The sequence below is a fragment of the Ceratotherium simum genome, chromosome 30, assembly GCF_057802395.1.
Source record: "Ceratotherium simum simum isolate JZ-2026a chromosome 30, ASM5780239v1, whole genome shotgun sequence".
Lineage (NCBI taxonomy): Eukaryota > Metazoa > Chordata > Mammalia > Perissodactyla > Rhinocerotidae > Ceratotherium > Ceratotherium simum.
Window position 1 is genome coordinate 1,503,323 of NC_141929.1, and position 19,875 is coordinate 1,523,197.

The 19,875-nt window shown below is 49.2% G+C and overlaps 1 protein-coding gene across 4 annotated transcripts in view; it reads right to left on the bottom strand.

The window, feature by feature from the left end:
- Window positions 1-19,875, bottom strand: part of ACSF3 (acyl-CoA synthetase family member 3) — a 79,431-nt gene that overhangs the window by 23,327 nt on the left and 36,229 nt on the right. For all 4 annotated transcript variants that reach the window (XM_087419784.1, XM_087419782.1, XM_004437021.3 and 1 more), the window contains one exon: window positions 8,327-8,453. In XM_087419784.1, coding sequence (XP_087275910.1) covers window positions 8,327-8,453 — 127 coding nt within the window. The remainder of the gene's footprint in view (window positions 1-8,326; window positions 8,454-19,875) is intronic.

A 19,875-nucleotide genomic window follows, 5' to 3' on the forward strand; every position in this document is an offset into this window, starting at 1 on the left:
CCGGCCTCCAGTCCCATCACAAGGGCCCAGCACATGGAGCCAAAGGTCTCAGTGAGGTCTCAAGAGAGCAACAAATGCCAGCCCCATGGAGGGTCCACAGCAGCATCACGGGCCATGCCGTCAAGTGGGAGCTTCGCAGACACAAGGCACCAAACAAGTCATAACTTTTACTTTCTGTAACAACATATTTATCCAAATGCACTGATCTGGAACCAGAGTCCTGCCCATGAGCGTCCTACCTTCTCAGCTCTGATGTCCACATTAATGGAGTTAACAGAGTTTTGTTCTGACAGACTCAATAGAGCAATCAATAAAATCTTACTACTTGGAGCCTAGGTCCACGGATCTGCAGCAGAATTTATGCTCTGCTCGCAAATCCAGTGCAATTCCGTGTCTCTGCCTTAAACTGTAATTGAAGATAAATCTTCTGATACTCAAGAGGCTAATTTTCCGGATGTGTGGGCGATATGTGGGCAGCAGACCTGGCCCCTGCATGCCTGCGGTCCTCAGAGGTCTTGACCCTGGTGTGACACAGGAACAGTGCTGTCCTTGTCCTGTAAGGATCCTGAGCCGTTGATGTGGAGTGATGCCAGGCACCCCACACACCCTGGCCTGGCTGTGCAGAAAGCTGGGGGGGTGGGGGGTCAGTGAGGAAGCCAGGTGGATGAGGCCCAGACTGGCTCTCACAGCGGCCACGGAACGCCTCAGACTCGGGTTCCCAGTACTCGAGGACACCCAGGGAGCTGAGAGCACTGCTGCCAGCGTCCCCCACTGCTCTGGCCTGAGGCCCCTCGGGTGTCCACTCAGAGTTTTAACTCCGTCTACAGCCCAGGGGGCTGAGGCCGGGTGGGGGAAGCACAGAATCCAGCCCCTCTCCCAGGTGCTCGGTGAAGGTCATCCACCAGGTAGGCAGTGGTGTAGCCATCCCGTGGGCCCCAGAGAGACGGTGCCCACGTGCGAGACAGGAGCCACTGCCGCCCATCAGCCACATGGAGGCTCCATGGCCCACTGCCCCAACTACTCCCTCCATGCGGCTACTCTGGGACCCAATCCTGTGGGGCAGAGGCCAAAAAAGATACCAGAAGGAAGATGAAGACACGACAACTTCCAGGAGCATAAACCTCACCTGAAAACCGCCAGGAGAAATGGCCAGCGAACACACACAGCTAGGGTCTCTCCCTCCTGAAACCAAGTCAACAGTCACTTGTTTTAAGGCATAAACCTTAAATGGGGGGACAGGAAAGGAGATTATGTGAAGAAAAACTAGAAGCTGCAAAGCAGATGGACTAGTGGTCAAGACCCAGAAGAGCTGACGGGCTGGAGAGGCAACGGGATACGGATTCATCCCAGAGGCTGTGGCAGACGCTGGGCAAGAGGTGGTGGAGGACGGACTGAAGTCAGACACAGGGGGAGCCTAGCCCCTCAACACGGCCGTGGCTCGTTCTCTGGGGGACGGAGGGTGGAGGGCCAGGCTGGGGAGCTCATGGGCCCTGGACATGGGGGCTCGGCCTCCCCACCCACTCTTCCTGCTCCCAGTCCCCCAGTGCTGGCCAGGCCCTGGATGGGAGAAAACCAGTCAACAATTCCCAGAATTACTGGACGTGGTTTCCAGAGTGCCAGCACAACGAGGAAAATCAGGGCACCCCAGGCGCATGGCTTGTGGAACTTCAGGACTCTGGGGACAAAAAGAAGATTCTCTAGGACTCCAAAGAGGGGAAAGGTCATGAAGTGCCAGGAATCACATGCTGCAGCCAGCAGGAAAGATGGATGCTAGAAACCAATGAAGAGATGATTTCTAACCCAGAATTCTGTACTCAGCCCAGCCAGAACAAAGACACTGTCAGATATGTGAGTTCTCGAAAAGTGCACATCCAAGGGCCGGTCCAGTGGCACAAGCAGTTAAGTGCGCACGCTCTGCTGCGGCGACCCGGGCTTTGCAGGTTCGGATCCCGGGCATGCACCGACACACTGCGCGTCGAGCCATGCTGTGGCGGCGTCCCATATAAAGTAGAGGAAGATGGGCACGGATGTTAGCTCAGGGCCAGTCCTCCTTGGAAAAAAGAGGAGGATTGGCATCAGATGTTAGCTCAGGGCTGATCTTCCTCACACACACACACACACACACACAAAAATGAAAAGTGCACATCCATTCTCAGGAGGTGCTGGGGAATGTGGTCCCCAAACTACGGAAAGGAAGAGGAAGGAGGAAGCTGTGATGCAGGAACACGAGGTCTATGTGGAAGGAGGAGGGACTGTGGACGATAGAGGCGGTGGCCCAGGTGGGAGCTGTGCACCGATAAGGAGACAACCAGCCTGGGGGTGGGGGCGTGGAGGTGGGGGGGCCCTGGGGGTCTTGCCCCGAGGAAGAGGTCAGCACTGGTGTGCCTGCACTGTGGAGCTGGGCAGGGCCTGGGATATAGGAGACGAGAGCAAAGCAGCCCTTCCCGACTTGAGGACACAAGAGAAGGCAAGGAAGCCATGGATCCCACATGGGTCAGCAATGAATGGCGTGGACGTGGCACAGAACCGCTGACTACAGGTCGCGTGGGGAGGACAGGCCAGGTGAGAGCAGGTTAGAGCCTCATCTTCCGCAGCAGGGTTGGCAGAGCCACAGAGTCCCGAGGTGGCACTCAGCAGTCACTGAGGACACACAGATCAATATCCAAGACACAGCTAACAAGTCTGGGGCGGGTGGTTATTGTGCCCCAAATGGTGAAACCACTGGAGTCTTTAAGCCAGGAACAAACAACTTTGATAAAAAACAAAAACTTAAAAACACTCCCCCTCTGCCCAGGGTTCTGGGACCAGCCAGCGCCAACAGCAGAACATAGGAGCTGTACAGGCCCAGACGCCACCGCCTGCAGCAGGAGCTCTGGCATGAAGGGGACAATGTGCCACGACGTCACTCCACACAAAAGCCAGTTCCAGGTGGAGCCAAGACTTAACCTGGTGAAAGCAGAGCCAACAAGTTTCAGAAGAAAATACGGGAGAACACTTTCCTGACCACTGGGGAACAAATGATTTTTAAGTGATATGAAAAATTAAGCGCACACAGGAGACGACTGCCAGTTGGGACCATACAACACAACCCAAACCCTCTGCACACAGAAGGCGCCACTGACAAAGACACCATGCCATGGCGGGGAGACGCCTGTGTGGAGCCACGCCACCTGGGCTCGGCCTCCTGCAGTTGGGGAAACACCCCAGACAGCTGCAGACTGAACAGCCCAACACCACCAAGTGTCCTTCGAGGGCCCTGTCACCTGACACAACCTTCACAGCACCCCTGCCTTGTTGGGGAGGAACAAGGCTCACTCAGGAGCCAGTTGTCTCAGTCCGTTGGATGCAGAGGTCGTCGACAGCCTGTGAGCCGTGCTATCACACTCACTGACATGAGACATGGGTCCCTGCATCTCAACACTCTGCCGACCTCTTGACTATGATTTACAGGTCACAGGAGAGCTCTCGTTGGAGAGAGATGAGAACTCAAGGCAGCAATGCGAAGGGCGTGGAGCCAATAGTACATCTGAGGGCCGCTCTGAGGCCTCCTCCACGTGAGGAGGTCTAAACTTCAGCATTAAACTTAAAAACAGTTTATACTCATCTGTGTTTATAAGACTAACAAAGCTTACTGCGGAAATACTGGGAGAGAAAACAAAGGAAGAAACGGAATTCACACAGAGACGACAACAGGCAGCGTTGTGTGCTCGGCACACACAGACCCAACACGCACCCAGACACAACATGCATGCACACACGTGTGACACACACTGGCAGGGGTTCCCTCGTGTCGTCACTCTTCAAAACCTGGTTTCTAAAGGCCTCACATATTCTGTTGTTTGGATGCATCATCGTATATCCCCCACCCCCGTCACTGGACAAGTGATTCCAGGGTCTCGTTTCATAAAGTACTGTGACAGACATCCCCATACATCCGTCTGGACCACCTCTGATGACTGTCCTTGCATAGATCCCTGGAGACTAGACATAAAGCTCCACCTGACATGGGACAGACCCGCTCACAGCACGAAGGGCCAGCTTTTGAAGGGTCTCTGCCAACCAGGTGATGAGGAGTCAGTGTCTGTTTCCATAATTATCTCTTTCATACAAGGAAGTGACATATGGTCCGTACTTTTGTGGCCAGTTGCATTTCTCTTGCTCGTTTTTCCTTCTGGGTTGACCAGGCTCAGTGAGTAGTGTACGGCCAGCCCTTGTGTCATGGACACTGTGACTCCTCAGCATCTCCATGCTCCCCCAGGCTGCAGACCTCGGGCTGCCGGCCTTGAGGAGGACACCTCTCCATGCCTGTCCACATCAGGGCTCTCTCCTGTTGTCCTGCTGTGACTTTTTTTTTTTTTTTTGTGAGGAAGATCAGCCCTGAGCTCACATCCGTGCTAATCCTCCTCTTTTTGCTGAGGAAGATGGGCTCTGAGCTAACATCTATTGCCAATCTTCCTCCTCCTTTTTTTCCCCAAAGCCCCAGTAGATAGTTGTATGTTATAGTTGCACGTCCTTCTAGTTGCTGTATGTGGGACGTGGCCTCAGCATGGCTGGAAAAGCAGTGCGTCGGTGCGCGCCCAGGATCCGAACCCAGGCCACCAGTAGCGGAGCGTGTGCACTTAACCGCTAAGCCACAGGGCCAGCCCAAGCTGTGACTTGTTTTCTTTTCTTAAATAAATGCCCTTGACTGTTTGTCTCTGATTATAATATTAGTGCTGATTGTAGAATGAAATGCCCCCAAGAGGCCTGGTGATGTCCTGGTGGATTTTCTTACTGCCCTTTCTCCAGGTTACCTAAATATCTCCTCCAATGTCTTTACTTGTAATTAGGTACCTACAGGTTACTACGCCACTTTTTAACATCAAACAGTGTGTGATGGAATAGACTTTGAAGTAAGTCAGAAGACGTTTTTGTTTCCTCATGTTCCACTATCAGTCTCTTTACAATGACGAAACTGCTCAGGGTAAAGCATCGAGAGGGCAATTTGCTCAGCTCTGTCCCCATGTCCTCATGCCCATCCTGCGTCCCCATGTCCGTCCCATGTCCTCAACTCCATGTCCTCATCTCCATCCTATGTTTTCATCACTGTGTCCTCATCTCTATCCCGTCCTCAGCTCTGTCCTGTGTCCTCAGCTCTGTCCCGTGTCCTCAGCTCTGTCCCATGTCCTCATGTCCATGTCCTCATCTCCGTGTCTTCATGTCCGTCCTGTGTCCTCCACTCCAACAGCAGGGTCAGTGTAAAGCCCCAAAGACACCCAGGTCTTGGATTGCTGTCTCCTTGCCCTGAGCTGGCACTGAGCCGGTGTGTGTGTTGAACAGCTTCTCTCTGGTGTGGCAGTACTCAGGGGGAACTCAGAGAGTCTGGAGAGGTCAGTGTGGCTGTAGGCAGAGTGTGTGGGGGGAGACCTTTGACTTCCTGCCTGAGCGGGAGCCAGGACCCCTGGGGGCTTGCAAGAAGCTCCCTGCACATTGGGGAACCAGGCTGAGGGGCGCAGGGCGGGGAGGGCAGGATGGCTGAAATCCAAGTGGGACCTCTCTCCTTTCATCTAGATGAGGAGGAGGCCACCGAAGAGGAGCTGGCCAACGGCCCTTCCCATGTGGCAGTGGCTCTCCAGCTCCTGCCAGAATCCGCGTGGCAGGAGGGGCTGGCCAGGGAAAGGGTTAAGTTTAATTTATCCTGATTTCTACTTAATATCATGCTCTCCCCGTAGGAGCCAGCAGCTGTGAGCTGATTGCGCCCGCTCATTATGCAGTCTGTATCGCTAATGGCCTATGACAAAGGCACGCGGCTTCCAGGCCTTACCCCGGAGAGCCAATTAAACACACATACTCCCTTCCTGTTCGCAGCGTATTACAATGAAATTAAACTAAATTTCAGAACCATTTTCTCCTAAAGACATCTCTTTACAATAATTAATGCATGCTATTCCTTTTCAGCTGAAATATTCATCAGGAGCGGTGACTGAAACATTTTGCACGGCGCTGCCCGCGCCGAGTGAGCCCTGCCATCGCAAAGTCCACAGGGCTTTGGTTCCTGTGCTTTTAAAGAAAAAAAGTCTGCAGCTTTTCATCTGAATTTAAAAATAAAAGAAGATGGCGACAGAGCAAGCCAGGCTTCCAGGCTGGGGGCCGTTCAGGGGCTATGGGGGATGCACGAAAAAGAGATTAGTTCAGAAGTAACATTTCTTAAATATAGCATTTGAAAGACAGTGATAGAGAGAGGTTTGTTCCCACCAGCTTGGCTTGTATTAACGCAGATGCTTACAGAGAGTAAACAGGTGGGCATGTGTTAACATGGCAACCACATCACAGACAGAGACAGGAGGGCCCCAACCAGGTGATCTGGGCTCCTGAGTGCCCAACCTCTGGGCCCTCTGTGGACCGGTCCCTTGGATGCGCCTGCCAAGGTTCCTGGGGTGCTGGCCTCTGCCCTGGGGGCTGACACACGTCCACTCTGCAAACACTTCAGAACCCTCCACACACCTGCTCTCTCTGTCCAGCGTGGAGGCACCAGGGGGACTGGATATTTCCAACCCCAGCTGCTGGGACATGCGTTTCTGAGGCTGCATGAGAGAAAGCCATGGATGGCTGTGGGACCAAAGGGTGGATGTGGGACCGGCTGGGACCAGCAGGCCCTAGTGCTGTCTGCTGGGGAAGAGGTAGACAGGGGGTCCCTCCACACCCCCCAGGAGGACCATCCATATGCCCCTTCACCCTCGAACCCCCCCTTGACGGGCCCACACAGCACCCCAAGACTGCCAGGTTCTCGACACGGCCCCCTGCTCTGTCACTCGGTGACCTCAGACCCATGATGGCGGCAGACTGGAGAGTGGACATGAGATCCTGCCCCTACATATCCACACTGACCTGAGCCTGGTGAGACGACATGCGTGCGAGCGTCAAGCAGCACACCACGGGGGTCATCAGCCTAAGGCCATGGCTGCCATCCACTCCTCTCCTAACACCCTATCTCCCTCTCAGAGGTGCACAGCAACTCCGACGGTCCCGTGCCATCTGCAAGCTGCCTCCTTCCTCCTTACCTCTGCTCCCCATAGAAGAACATGGAATAAGGTGCATTTCAGATTACAGGGCCACATCTGATGACGTGTGAAAACAGGCCTTTCTTTTTGGAAAATATTGCCTTAAGATTATTATGAAATAATGCATGTTCAGCATAAAAGTGTTAGAAATATAGATAGGCAAAAAGAAAAGGAGAGGCCACCCAGAATCCCACCATCTAACGTCAGGCTCTGATGTTCTCGCAATGAACATGCACACCAATGAGTCAATGCAGCTGCAAACCTCAATATTCCCAACATCTGCTGTATCGCCCACTTCAGCAGGACCGCTAGACCATGGAGGTGGAGGGGATGGGAGCCAGAAGGGGACAGGGGGTCAGGGGGACAGGGTGAACAAGGGGGCTGGGGGATGCAGGACAAGGGACGGGGAACAGGGGGATGGGGAATGGGGGTCGGGGGATGGGGGACAGGAAGAGGAGGGATAAGGGGATGGGGGAATGGGGGTGGGGGTATGGGGATGAGGGGACAAGGGGGATGGAGGAGATGGGGGACAAGCACATGGGGGACAGGAGGACAGGGGAATAGGGAGTGGGAGGACAGAGGGATGGGGGATGGAGGGGATGTGGGACAGCGGCGATGAGGGGACAAGAGGGATGGAGGGAATGGGTGTCGGGGGGAAGAGGGATGGAGGGGATGGGTGTCAAGTGGGCGGGAGGAAGGGGCTCCTCAGAGCCAGCTCTGGGTGCATGTCCGGGTGAGAGGACATCGACATGAGGGCCCCTCTGCCTGCCCACGCATGGGGCCCTGGGCTCTACTTTCACCACTCAGGCCTGCTCGGACAGGGGACACAAAGAAAGCAGACTTCAGCACAGGGAATAAGGTAAACGAGTGACCCAAACGGCAAATAAACCACATTCTATCCAAAAGACTTTGGTCCTAAGCAAAGGAGGGGAGAGTCTCTGATGCAGCGGTCACTTGGGAGGGGGGCGCGTCCTGACGTATGAGGGGCAGCGGGGCCACAAGGTGTGGAGCTGCTGGGCCAGGGGACAGGGTGGGAGCCTTGCCACAGGGCCTGGGGGCTGCTGGGGCTCCTGAGGGTTGTGGTCTCAGGAGCTTCCTTCTAGAGGCCGGCGGGGGCCGGGGCACTGGGTCGGGGGGGTGCAGCTGTGAAGATGTGAGACACCAACTGCACCACCACGCCTGGTCTCTGTCTTCAATGGAAGATTCTGGGGGGTCCACGCATGGTGACAACCTGGGGTAGCTGAGTCACGCTCCTTCCCCTCCCCCTTGGGGCTCCTCTCTCCTACCTGTTTTGAACCAGCCATCCGAGGTGAACGCATTTTTCGTTTCTTCTGGTTTGTCCCAGTATTCCCGGAACACGGAGGGCCCCCTGACCAACAGCTCTCCTTCTTTCTCCTTGAACCCTGGGGTCACCTGTGGCGTGGGAGAGAAACACGCCTGTCAGAGCACACACCTCCTAGGATGGGGTCTCCACCTGCCTTCCTTGTGCCCCCACCCATCCTGAGGACCACAGAGTCTTCTGAAATTAGACGCTTTGTTGGAAATGATTGAAAAATGCAGCTTTCAACACAGAACTCCACCATGCGAGCACTGTGCTGCTCCCTGTCCTGCCCACCCTGGGTGGGGGCTATGTGTCACCTTCATCCTAAAACACCGCTACCCTCTGGACTCGAAGATGTGAGTAACTGGCTGGGTCTCAGAGCTCAGCGCTGGGCTGGATTCAGGCTGTTGGCCCCTTCTAAACGCCGTGCTCCTGGCATCCCGTGAAACCCCATCTTCCGGGTGTTTCTTGGACAAATTGTGGAACATGAGAAGTGGGCAGCTTCCCACACCCCCCTGCGGCTACTGGAGGAGCTCCGAGTGGGCAGCACCTGCTGCAGGGCCTTCTGGAGTTGCTTACTTTGCTTGGGGAAAAGGAAGCTGACAGAGTAGCTGACTAAGAGAGGAGGGCTCCACAGGACAGACTCAAGTGCCCAGGAGGGAGCGAGACCTGGGAATCTACGTGGTCGTGGGAAGCAGGGCATTTCTGTTTCTCTATCTGTGGCCAGCAGATCTGGTCTAAAAGAATGACTACAGAATGTTCTTCAGACAGAAAGGAAATGATAGCAGAAGGAAACCTGAAGACCAAAAATAAAGGAAAAGCAACAGAATTGGTAAATATCTGGGTGAATTAAACTGACTCGTCTTGTCCTCATGAGTTCTGTAAAATATTTTTGACTGTTGAAAGCAAACACATTACATCATCATCTAATGGAGTTTTCAATACATGCATATGTTACATATGACAACCACAACATAACAGGAAGAGGGCAAAGTGACCACTACGGTGGCGACAAAGATTCTTTGCTCAACCAGACTGTAGCCAGGTCCGAACCTTCTCTGAGGCCCATCTGTGTCCTTCTTTGTAAAAGCCAGTTTTAGCAAGAGCCCTGCTAAGTTGGTTTAGCGAGAGGCTCCCACCTTGATATCTGGTCACCTTCATATCTAATGGGGTTCCTCATCGCCCACCACCCCCAGGTGATGTCTGACAGCCTGGCTTGCCTTCAATAAGCACCGTGTTAGGTCGGTTCAGCCAGAATACCCCTGACCCCTGAGGTTTCCTCTTGGCAATTTTCCATCCACTGACCCCACCCTGCTCCTTGGCTATAAATCCCCACTTGCCTGTGTGCTGTATTTGGAGTTAAGCCCAACCTCTCTCCCCCATTGTAAAATCCCACTGCAGCAGTCCCTATACCTATCCCAGTGCTCCCGAATAAAGTTTGCTTCACCATCCTTAACAAGTGCCATTGATTATCTCTTTCTTTGGCAGTGGTAGGAATTACATGTTCTTCTGGAAGTGTTAAAATGTTGATTCTAAGTAAGTTTCAAAAATTGAAGTATGGACACTGTAGTCCCTAGAACAACTACTAAAAAACTATACAGAGACATATGGTCAAAAACTGAACAGATAAATTAAAATGGAATACTAAAAAAATACCCCAAAGAGGGCAGTAAAAGGGAAGTTGAGCAATGAGAAACTGAGGGACAAGCAGTAAACAAATAACAAATGCAGGCTTAAATTCAAGCACATCAATAATCACACTAAATGTAAATGGTCTAAACACACAAATTAAAAGACAGATTGTCAGACTGGATTAAAAAACATACATGCTCCAACTATATGCTGTCTATAACAAACTCCCTTCAAATACAATTACATAGGTAAGTTAGAAGCAAAGGAATGGAACAATACCAATAAAAAAAGATTGAAATAGCTATATCAATACCAGACAAAATAAACTTAAGAGCAAAGAACATTAGCAGCAGCATTACATGATGATAAAAAGGTCAATTTACCAAGAAGACATGACAATTATAAATGTGTATTCACCAAGCAAGAGACTTTCAAAATACATGAAGGAAAAAACTGAAAGCAGAAATAGACAATTACAGTTGGAGAGTTCAATACTCCTCCTAATAACAGAACTAGTAGCCAGAAAACCAGCCAGATATGGAAGAACTGAACACGACCGTCAACCATCTTCATCTAATTGACATTCACACTCCAACCCAAACCAGCAGAACACACATTCTGTTCAAGTGTACCAGAACATTCACCAAGCAAGACCACATTCTGGGCCATAAAACAAACCTCAGCAAATATAAAAGAACTGAAATCATATCAAATATGTTTTCTGACTGTAATGAAATTAAACTAGAAATCAGTAACAGAAAGATAATAGAAAAATCTCCAAACACTTGGAAAATAAACAATACACTTCTAAATAATCCAATGAGTCAAAGAGGAAGTCTTAAGAGAAATCAGAAAATTAGAAAATATTTTCAACTGAATGAAATGAAAATACAATGTATCAAAATTTGGGGAGTATAGCTAAACCAATGCTTAGAGGGAAATTTATCATTAAATGCATATATTAGAGAAGAGAAAAGGTCTCAAATCAATAACCTAAAATTTCATCTTGAGAAACTAGAAAAAGAGAAAAATAAGCCAAAAGTAAGCAGAAGGAAAGAAATAATAAAGAACAGAAATCAATTAAAATTGGAAAGAGAAAAGCAATAAAATTCAATGAGTCCAAAAGTGAGCTCTTTGAAAAACATCAATAAAATGGATAAACTTCTAGCAAGAATAACAAAGAAAAAAGAAATAGAAGACACAAATTATCAATATGAGGAATGAGGAGGATACCACTTCAAACTCTGCAGATATTAAAAGGTCAATAAGGGAATGCTGTGAAAAACTTTACACACATAAATTCAGCAACTTAAATGGACCAATTCTTCATAAACCACAGTCTACCAAAACTCACTCAAGATGCAACAGATGACCTGAATAGTCCTATAACTATTAAAGAAATTGAATTCATAGCTAAAATCTTCCAAAAAAGAAACGTCTAGGCCCAAATGGTTTCACTGGTAAATTCTATTAAACATTAAAAAAAATACACAATAACAATTATATACAATCTCTTCCAGAAAAGAGCAGGGGATAGAACACTTCTCAACTAATTTTATGATGCCAGCATTACCTCGATACTCAAACCAGACTAAAAAAGTACAAGAAAAGGAAACTACAGACCAAAATCCCTCATGAACACAGATGTAAAAATCCGCCACAAAATGTCAGCAAATCAAATCCAGCACTGTACAAAATAGATGACACACTATGACCAAGTGGGGTTTGTCCTCAGAATGCAAGGCTGGTTCAATACTAGAAACTCAATCAATGTAATCCACCGTTATTAGCAGCCTAATGAAGAAAAATCAATTGATGTAGAAAAAGCATTTGAAAATATTCAAAATCTCTTCATGATAAAAACTCTCAGCATATCATGAATAGAATGGAATCTATAAAAAGCCTATAGCTAACGTCATGCTTAACAGCAAAAGATAAATACTTTCCCCATAAGATCAGAAAGAAGACAAGGATATCCACTCTCACTATTCCTGTTCGACATCATACTAAAGTACTAGCCAGAACAATAAGGCAATAACAAGAAATGAAAGGCATACAGATTGGAAAGGAAGAAATAAAACTGTTCCTATTTGCAGGAAACTTGATTGGATATGTAGAAAATCCCAAGGAATCTACAAAAACACTAATAAGTAAATTTAGCAAGGTTACTAAAGGATATGAAGCCCACACACACTAAAATCAATTGCATTTCTATATACTAGCAAGGAACAACTGCAAATAAACAAACAAAAAACTCTACACTTACAATAGTTGAAAAAGAGGAGGAACAGAAGGAAGAGAAAAGAAAAGAGGAAACACTTAGGTATAAATCTAACAGAACACATACAGGATCTGCATGCTGAAAACCACACACACAACAAAGCAGACCTAAGTAAATGAAGAGACATACCGTGTTCACGGATTGGAATACTCACCACAGTAACCATGTCAGTTCTCCCCAAATTGATCTAAAGACTTAATTTTGATCAAGATCCCAAAAGGATTTTTTTTGTAGATATAGACATGCTACTTCAAAAATTGGTATGAGCAGGCAAAAGAACTAGAAAAGCCCAAACAACTTTGAACAAGAAGAATAAAGTTGGTGGAATAACACTACAATTTTGAGACTTAGTATAAAGCTAGACTGTGGTAACGGCAGAGGAACAGATACACAGATCAATGGAAGAGAACATACAACCTACACACAGACCTGCTCAAATATGTACAATTGATTTTTGACAAAGTTGCAAAGGCAATTCAATGAAGAAAAGGTAGTCTTTTCAACAAATAGTATTCAAACAACTGGCTATTCATCCACAAAAACAAGAATCTTCACCTAAACATCACATATTATCTAAAAATTCACTCAAAATGCATCATAGATATAAATTTAAACTATAAAGCTATAAAATTTTCAGGAGAAAACCTTTGTGACCTGAAGTTAGGCAAGGAGTTCTTAGAGAGAACACCAAAAGCATGATCCATAAAAGAAAAAAAAGATAGATTAGACTGCAACAAAATAAAAAACTTTTGTTCTGTGAAATACAAGAGAATGAAAAGATGAACCACAAACTGGGAGAAAATATTGGTAAATCAGATATCCAACAAAGAACTCTCAAAACTTAACACTAGGAAAACAAACAACCTGAGCGGCAGCTGGCAGAGCAAGAAGCACAGGAATCTGTCTCCCCACCTGGACGACAACTGCACTGGCAGAAGCTATCTGATGGAACTATTTTATACCTGTTGAGTCTTGTTTAAGGCTTGCAACTTCCAGGGGAAGGCTTGGATGGAAAATTGTGGTTAATTTTGGCTATTTTTAGCTCTCAGTGCAGTAGCAGCCACCAATCTCCTACCCCTAGCTCCAGGGCAGGCAGCTGTGCACGTGTTCCTAGAGCAGCTTGCACACAGCTTGTGGGAACCAGGGTGGGCAAAAAGGACCCAGTCCCCCAACTATCGGGGATCTGTGCTCTGACTGCTACTTCTGGTCACAGAGGTGCAGACAAAAAGGCAGGCAGCCACTGTTGTTGCAAGACCCTCCCCCACCAGCTGAAGTGACTTCCAGGGGACTTAACAGGCTGGTGCTCTTCCCTTCCTTCATCTTTTGCTTTTCCCATTTTAGGAGCCATACAATAATACTAGAACATTCAAAAACAACTGCATATATGGGGAAAATTAGAAAGTGACTGCACATGCCCAAGGAAAGCCTCAGAAAAGACATAAGAAGACATTAGGTTTACACCTCAGGTTGATCCTTAACACAGAGACACCCTATAACAATCAATAAAACAAAAATAATAAGCAGAAACAATGAAAAAAAAACAGCAAACCCTGGGCAAGGGGAGAATCTGATTCCAGAGTTACCACTGGAATTATTATATTATCAGATTCAAATGTCCATGTTCAACAAAAACTCACAAGGCATACAAAGAAACAGGAGAGCAAGGCCCATTCAAAGGAAAAAAATAAACCAATAGAAACTATCCCTGAAAAACACTTAATTGCAGATCTGCTAGACAGAGACTTTAAAACAACTGTCCTAAAGATGCTCAAAGAACTAAAGGAAGATGTGGAGAAAGTCAAGAAAATGGTGTATGAACAAAATGGGAACATCAATAAAGAGAGAGAAAACCGAAAAAGAAATTCTGGAGCTGAAAAGTACAATAACTGAAATGAAAAACTCACTAGACAGATTCAAAGGCAGATGTGAACAGGCAGAAGGAAGCAGCAGCAAACTTGAAGATAAGACAATGAAGATTATTGAGTTTGAGGAACAGAAACAGAAAAGATTGAAAAAAAAGTGAACAGAGCCTAAGGGACCCAGGGGACACCATCAAGCAACCAACGTACATACCTTGGAGGAGAGAGAGAGAGAATATTTGAGGAAATAGTGGCTGAAAACTTCCCACATTTGATGAAATACATGAATATAAACATCCAAGCTCAATGAACTCCAAGTAAGATAAACTCAAAGAGACCCACACCAAAACACATTATGATCGAACTTTCAAAAGACACAGACAAAGAGAGAGTCTTGGAAACAGCAAGAGAGAAGCAACTCATCACATACAAGGGATCCTTAAGATTATCAGCAGATTTCTCATCAGAAACTTTGGAGGCCACAAGGCAGTGTGCTGATCTATTCCAAGTGCTAACAGAAAAAAACTTCAACAAAGAATCCTATCCAGTAAAACTGTCCCTCAAAAGTCAAGGAGGAATTAAGACATTCCCTGATAACAAAAGCTGAGGGAGTTGGTGACCACTAGGCCTGCCCTGGAAGAAATGCTCAAGGGAGTCCTGCAGGTTGAAATGAAAGGACGTGGGCCAATAAGTCGAAACCATGTGGAGAAATAAGGATCTCAGGCAAGGTAAATAAATGGGCAAGTATAAAAGCTAGTATTATCGTAACAATGGTTTGTAAGCACACTTCTTATTTTCTACATGATTTAAGAGACTAACACATTTAAAAAAAAAAACCAATTAGTGCAAAAATTAGTATCACAAACTTTGGTTTGTGACTCCAAATCTTGTTATCTACATAATTTAGGAGATTAATGAACTTAAAAGAATTTTTAATCTATGTTTGGGGGAACACAATGTATAAAGACATAATTTTGTGACATCAACAACTGAGGGGGTGGGGACAGAGCTGTAAAGGAGTAGTTTTGTGTGTTACTGAAGTTAAGCTGGTACAAATTCAAATTAGTGTTATAACATTAGGATGTTAAGTGTAATACCCACGGTAACTACGAAGAAAACAGCTATAGAGTACACACAAAAGGAAAATAGAGAATAATTAAAACATTTAGCTACAAAAAAATCAACTAAACACATAAGAAGACAGTAATGCAGGAAATGAGGGACAAAAAGGTATTGGGCATTTAGAACACAAATGGCACACTGATGGAAGTCAGTCCCTGCTTACCAGAAATTACTTCACATGTAAATGGGTTAAATACTCCAGTCAAAAGACAGAGATTGGCAGAATGGATAAAAACACATGATCCAACTATATGCTGCCTATGAGAGACTCACTCGAGATCCAAAGACACAGATGGACTGAAAGTGACAGGATGGAAAGCAATACTCTGTGCAAACAGTAATCCAAACAGAGCAGGTGGCTATACTAATATCAGACAGAATAGTCTTTAAATCAAAAAGGGCTACAAGAGACAAAGAAGGACATTATATATTAATACAAGGTTCAATACACCAGGAAGATATAACCATCATAAACATCTACACACCTAAAGACAGAGCATCAACATATATGAAGCAAAACCTGAGAGAAGTGCAGGGAGAAACAGACAGTTCTAACTCGGTTCCATCTGAGTGAGAATCAACAGAAGAAGAAAGTCCGCCCCAGCCCCGGGGCCCTACAGAGGCCCCCTACTCCGCACAGCCACCCTTCCATTACAGTTCAGGCATTCCTGGTACTAAACGTCACCTGTTCACATCACTGTGTTTGTCTCCTGATTGGACCTAGATGATACCCGCAGTGTATGTATCGTCTAGGTCAGACAGAATTTACAGACAGAATCGCCCCACTCCGCTGTGGCCATTCCAGCTCCTGCAGTCGGTGGGCCCTCTTTATTCCTCCGTCTGTGCTGGACCTCACGGTCCAGACACAGCAAAAGCCAGGCCCTGCTCTTCTCTCCGTGGCCAGGCGCACGCTGACCGCACGCACGCTGGTCTGTGCGGTGGGCAGTAAGCAGGGACCAGAGCTCACTAAGTCAGACAGGGCTGCCTGCCCCGCCCCCAGCGCGTGTCCTCACTTTCTGATTTCATACAATCAGAAAAAATAATTACAATCTTATTCCAGGCAAGTTGCATGAAATGAAGAGATACTAACTTTATTAATTCTGAGGAGAATTTTTTCACAATTGGCACCTGCAAAATTGGGCTGTGTCTCACCATAGATGGTGACTTGGACTTGGTGAATGAGAAGGGTGCCCACCGCCCACAGATGTCACACTGCCCCTTCCCACACCACACTGACCAGCGCCCGAGCACAGCAGCTGCTAGCACACAGGGTCTGCGGCCACAGACACAGAGCAGAGAGCCGGGGTCTTCTGGAACTGAAGCCAACTCTCTTTCAACTAGATTCCCTCAAGACTCCTTACCTACAGCCCAGCCCCATTCAACACTCGATCTGAGCCTCTTCTTAGGTTCACCTAATCTACCCATCATGGGCTCATCCCATAAAGACAGACACATCCACGAATCCTAACGTTTGTACAGATTTGCCGAAGTCTCTGGTTTATTGACAGCAAGTATCAAGTAGCTAAGACATGTCGTCATTTTCTTTATGCCAAAAAAAAAAGACATGGCATTTTTCATTCCTTCATGGAGAGGGGAAAAGTGAACCCTGTTCCACATTTGTTTCTGTAACACTAACCCTCAGACAGGCCTTGGGACAATAAGGTCAATTTAATTTTGGAGACATTTGTAAATTTTAGAGACAAGGGTATGAGGGGATGTCAAGAGTGAAGATAAACCAGGAGGAGAGGAACAGTCGGAGGACAATACCACCACAGACAGAGTCTGAAATAGGTAACGATAAACGTTGCCTTCGACTAAAATCTAACACCAGGACCGCCACATCACGCGCAGAACCAGAGCCCTCAGGGGTGTCTGCTGATTCCTCAGAAGCACTCAGTCAACAACCCACATCTGCTGGGGACGAGAAGCAGGGCTGGGTGGGTGGGCAGTGAGGCCCACTCCTCGTGCTTGGGGGACCCGGTTGTTCCCAAGGACGCTCCGGGTGCAGGTGGGACACGGCACCAGCCAGACCCTGGGCACCTGGCAATCACATGTGACCTCACGCCACAGCTGCTATCCACGCTGCAGTGAAGAGTCTGGGCTGTCTTCACAGGGGACTCCCACCTGTGGGCATGTGGGACGTGGTGTGACTGAGGACACACGCACCTGTACACGAGTGCCACCCCATTTTACTATAACCAGCGCCAGGCCTGAGAGTGGCCAACAGAACGAGCACTTCCTCATCCGAAAGCAGCCTGAATCCCTTCACAGACCAGGGTGGTGGCCCCAACTCTGAGCCGCCCCCACGGGCCTAACAACCTGCTGGCAGCAGCACTGTCCTTCTTCTTTCCGTCAGCGGCAGGTGCTGATAGAAAGCCCCCAGGTGGGACCCCTCACACCTGCCCGATTCTCTGACACAAGTTCATGCTAAGCGGAAGGTTCTACTCCTCTGTGGAGGAGGGCGTGCTTGAAGAAGGTGCTAGAATCCAGGCAGGTCGGCCATGGGCGAGGAGGAAGCGGGTGAGGAGGGCGGACCCCTGCAGAGCCCCTGTCCCTGAAGGCCCCCTGAAGCCCTCCTTGGCTGTGGGCTCCCACTCCTGCTGTGTCCTGATGAAGGGTTGCCGAGCTCAGCACAGCCTGCTGCTTGGGCCTCAGGTCACAAGTCAGGCCAGAAGGATCTGGTCATCCACGTAGAGATGAAGCCAAGGGGAGGAAGGTGGGCAGCTCCTGGCCTTGCATTTCCCGAGTGTGGCTTTAAAGGGCATTTACGGGGCAGGCTCTGGTTGACAGTCGGGAAGAGAGGCACAGGGCAGTTATGCACTCGCAGACATTCACCTGGCACGTCAGGGTGCCCCCTGTACTTGCTTTTCGGGGTGAAGATTCCTCACTTATGGTCGTGCGGCCTCCTACCTGGCCCTTCATAAAGAGGTGCGAATCCACCACACCAAGAGGAAAGGAACAGACGGCCGAGGACGGTCTGCTGTCTGTCTGAAGTGAATGCCTCTGTGGGGACGGCACCCCCAGCGAGAGCGGAGTGTGTCCAGCCCTGCGGCGCCCCTGCCCCAGTCCCTGCCCCACCGTGGGTCGCGTGCAGCAGTTGGCGGCACACGGCAGCAGCAACAACAGATGGCAGTGACGAGGGAGAGGGCGGGAGGGGAGCCTAGGAGATGCTGGTGGTCGCGGGGGGAGAGGCAGTGGAGCAGGCTGCTGTCCGGTGACAGCTTGCATATGGATAAATAACGAGATAATTAATTTTTAAGGAGGAAATAAAGGCAAGTAGAGCTGGCAGCCGCCACCCTCCAGCTCCAGCCCGTGTGCACATCCCACACGGGTCTCTGCACCCTCAGCAAGAGAAGATTCTGTCAAGGCCTGGTTACCCTGTGTGCTACATACAGCTGTGAAGCCATTTATCTATTGATGGACCCTATTGTTGCTGGCTGGTGTCTGCTCTCACGTTAAGTGAGCAATTTGAAAAAAACAGGAATAAATAAATAAAGAGACAGCGTGCGACGTGCTCGCAGTTTCCAGGCGGGAGCCAGCTGGGCAGCTGTGGCACATCAAAGATGCATCGCAGTAAGCAAAAGCCCCCGATCTGCGGGGTGGGCGGCGTGACACCCCAGCCCCGTAGGGGGACAGCAGCCAGAGGAAACCGTCAAGGTGGAGCCATCTCAGATGGAGCCAGAGAACGGCCCCCTGTGGGGGACAGGGAGGGTGCCTGCTCTTCCAGCAACTGAAGTCCTGCCAGACCAAGTTGCAAGACTCGGCACTGGCAGCAGAGCTGAAGACGGCTGGGATAACTGAGTGTCCCGGGGCCACTGGCCACGTTACCAACTGGCCATGGCCGGGGCCACCACACACTAGGGGACACCGCGTAAGGACCAGACTGTGCTCCACCTGTGCCCCGGACATGGGAACCGCCCTCCTGAGCTGTAACAGCTCGTCCCAGACTCGGGCATCACCCTGCTCCACAGCCACGTGGTGATGTGGGCACGCAAGAGCCCACACCGTCAGCTAGAGCCCCTCTCTCTCCCTTGCGCTGGGCCTGTGGGAGCCAACAGGTACTCTCCCTGCGGTCTGGGAAGGACTGCTTGGCCCAGCTGGGGGCTCACAGGGCTCCGGTCCCCCCTGCAGACTCCCCTTTGTGGGGCAGACAGAGGTCTGGGAGCCCCCCACCGCCACTCACTCCTGATTCTTGGTGGTAGGTTCCGGCCAGAGAAGCCCCAGGAGCTGTCAGGCTACAGAGGCCCGAGGGACATGTCCCTCGCCCTGCACTCCATTTGCCGCCATGGGCACCATCACTGCTGATGCCCGTCTCCCAGCCCAGAGGGGGGCTTGCTACATGCCAGGTGGATGAAAAAAGGAAGGAACGGATGAAGAAGCTGAGGCCACGGTGCCCATTGCAGGCAGCCCTGGGGAGGTTCTCAGTGAAGGGTCCCTCCCCGCACCTCTGTGTCCCATGCTTGCTGTCAGCATGTGGTGCACTCCTGCTCAGCCGGCCCCTCCTCTCTTTGATAAATACTCCTGTGTGGACATCACACCTGTGGCTCAGGTCTAAGGGCCTGGTGACCATCTGGCTAAGAAGGAGGCATTTCCAAGTTCAAGACTTGTCCTCACCATGAC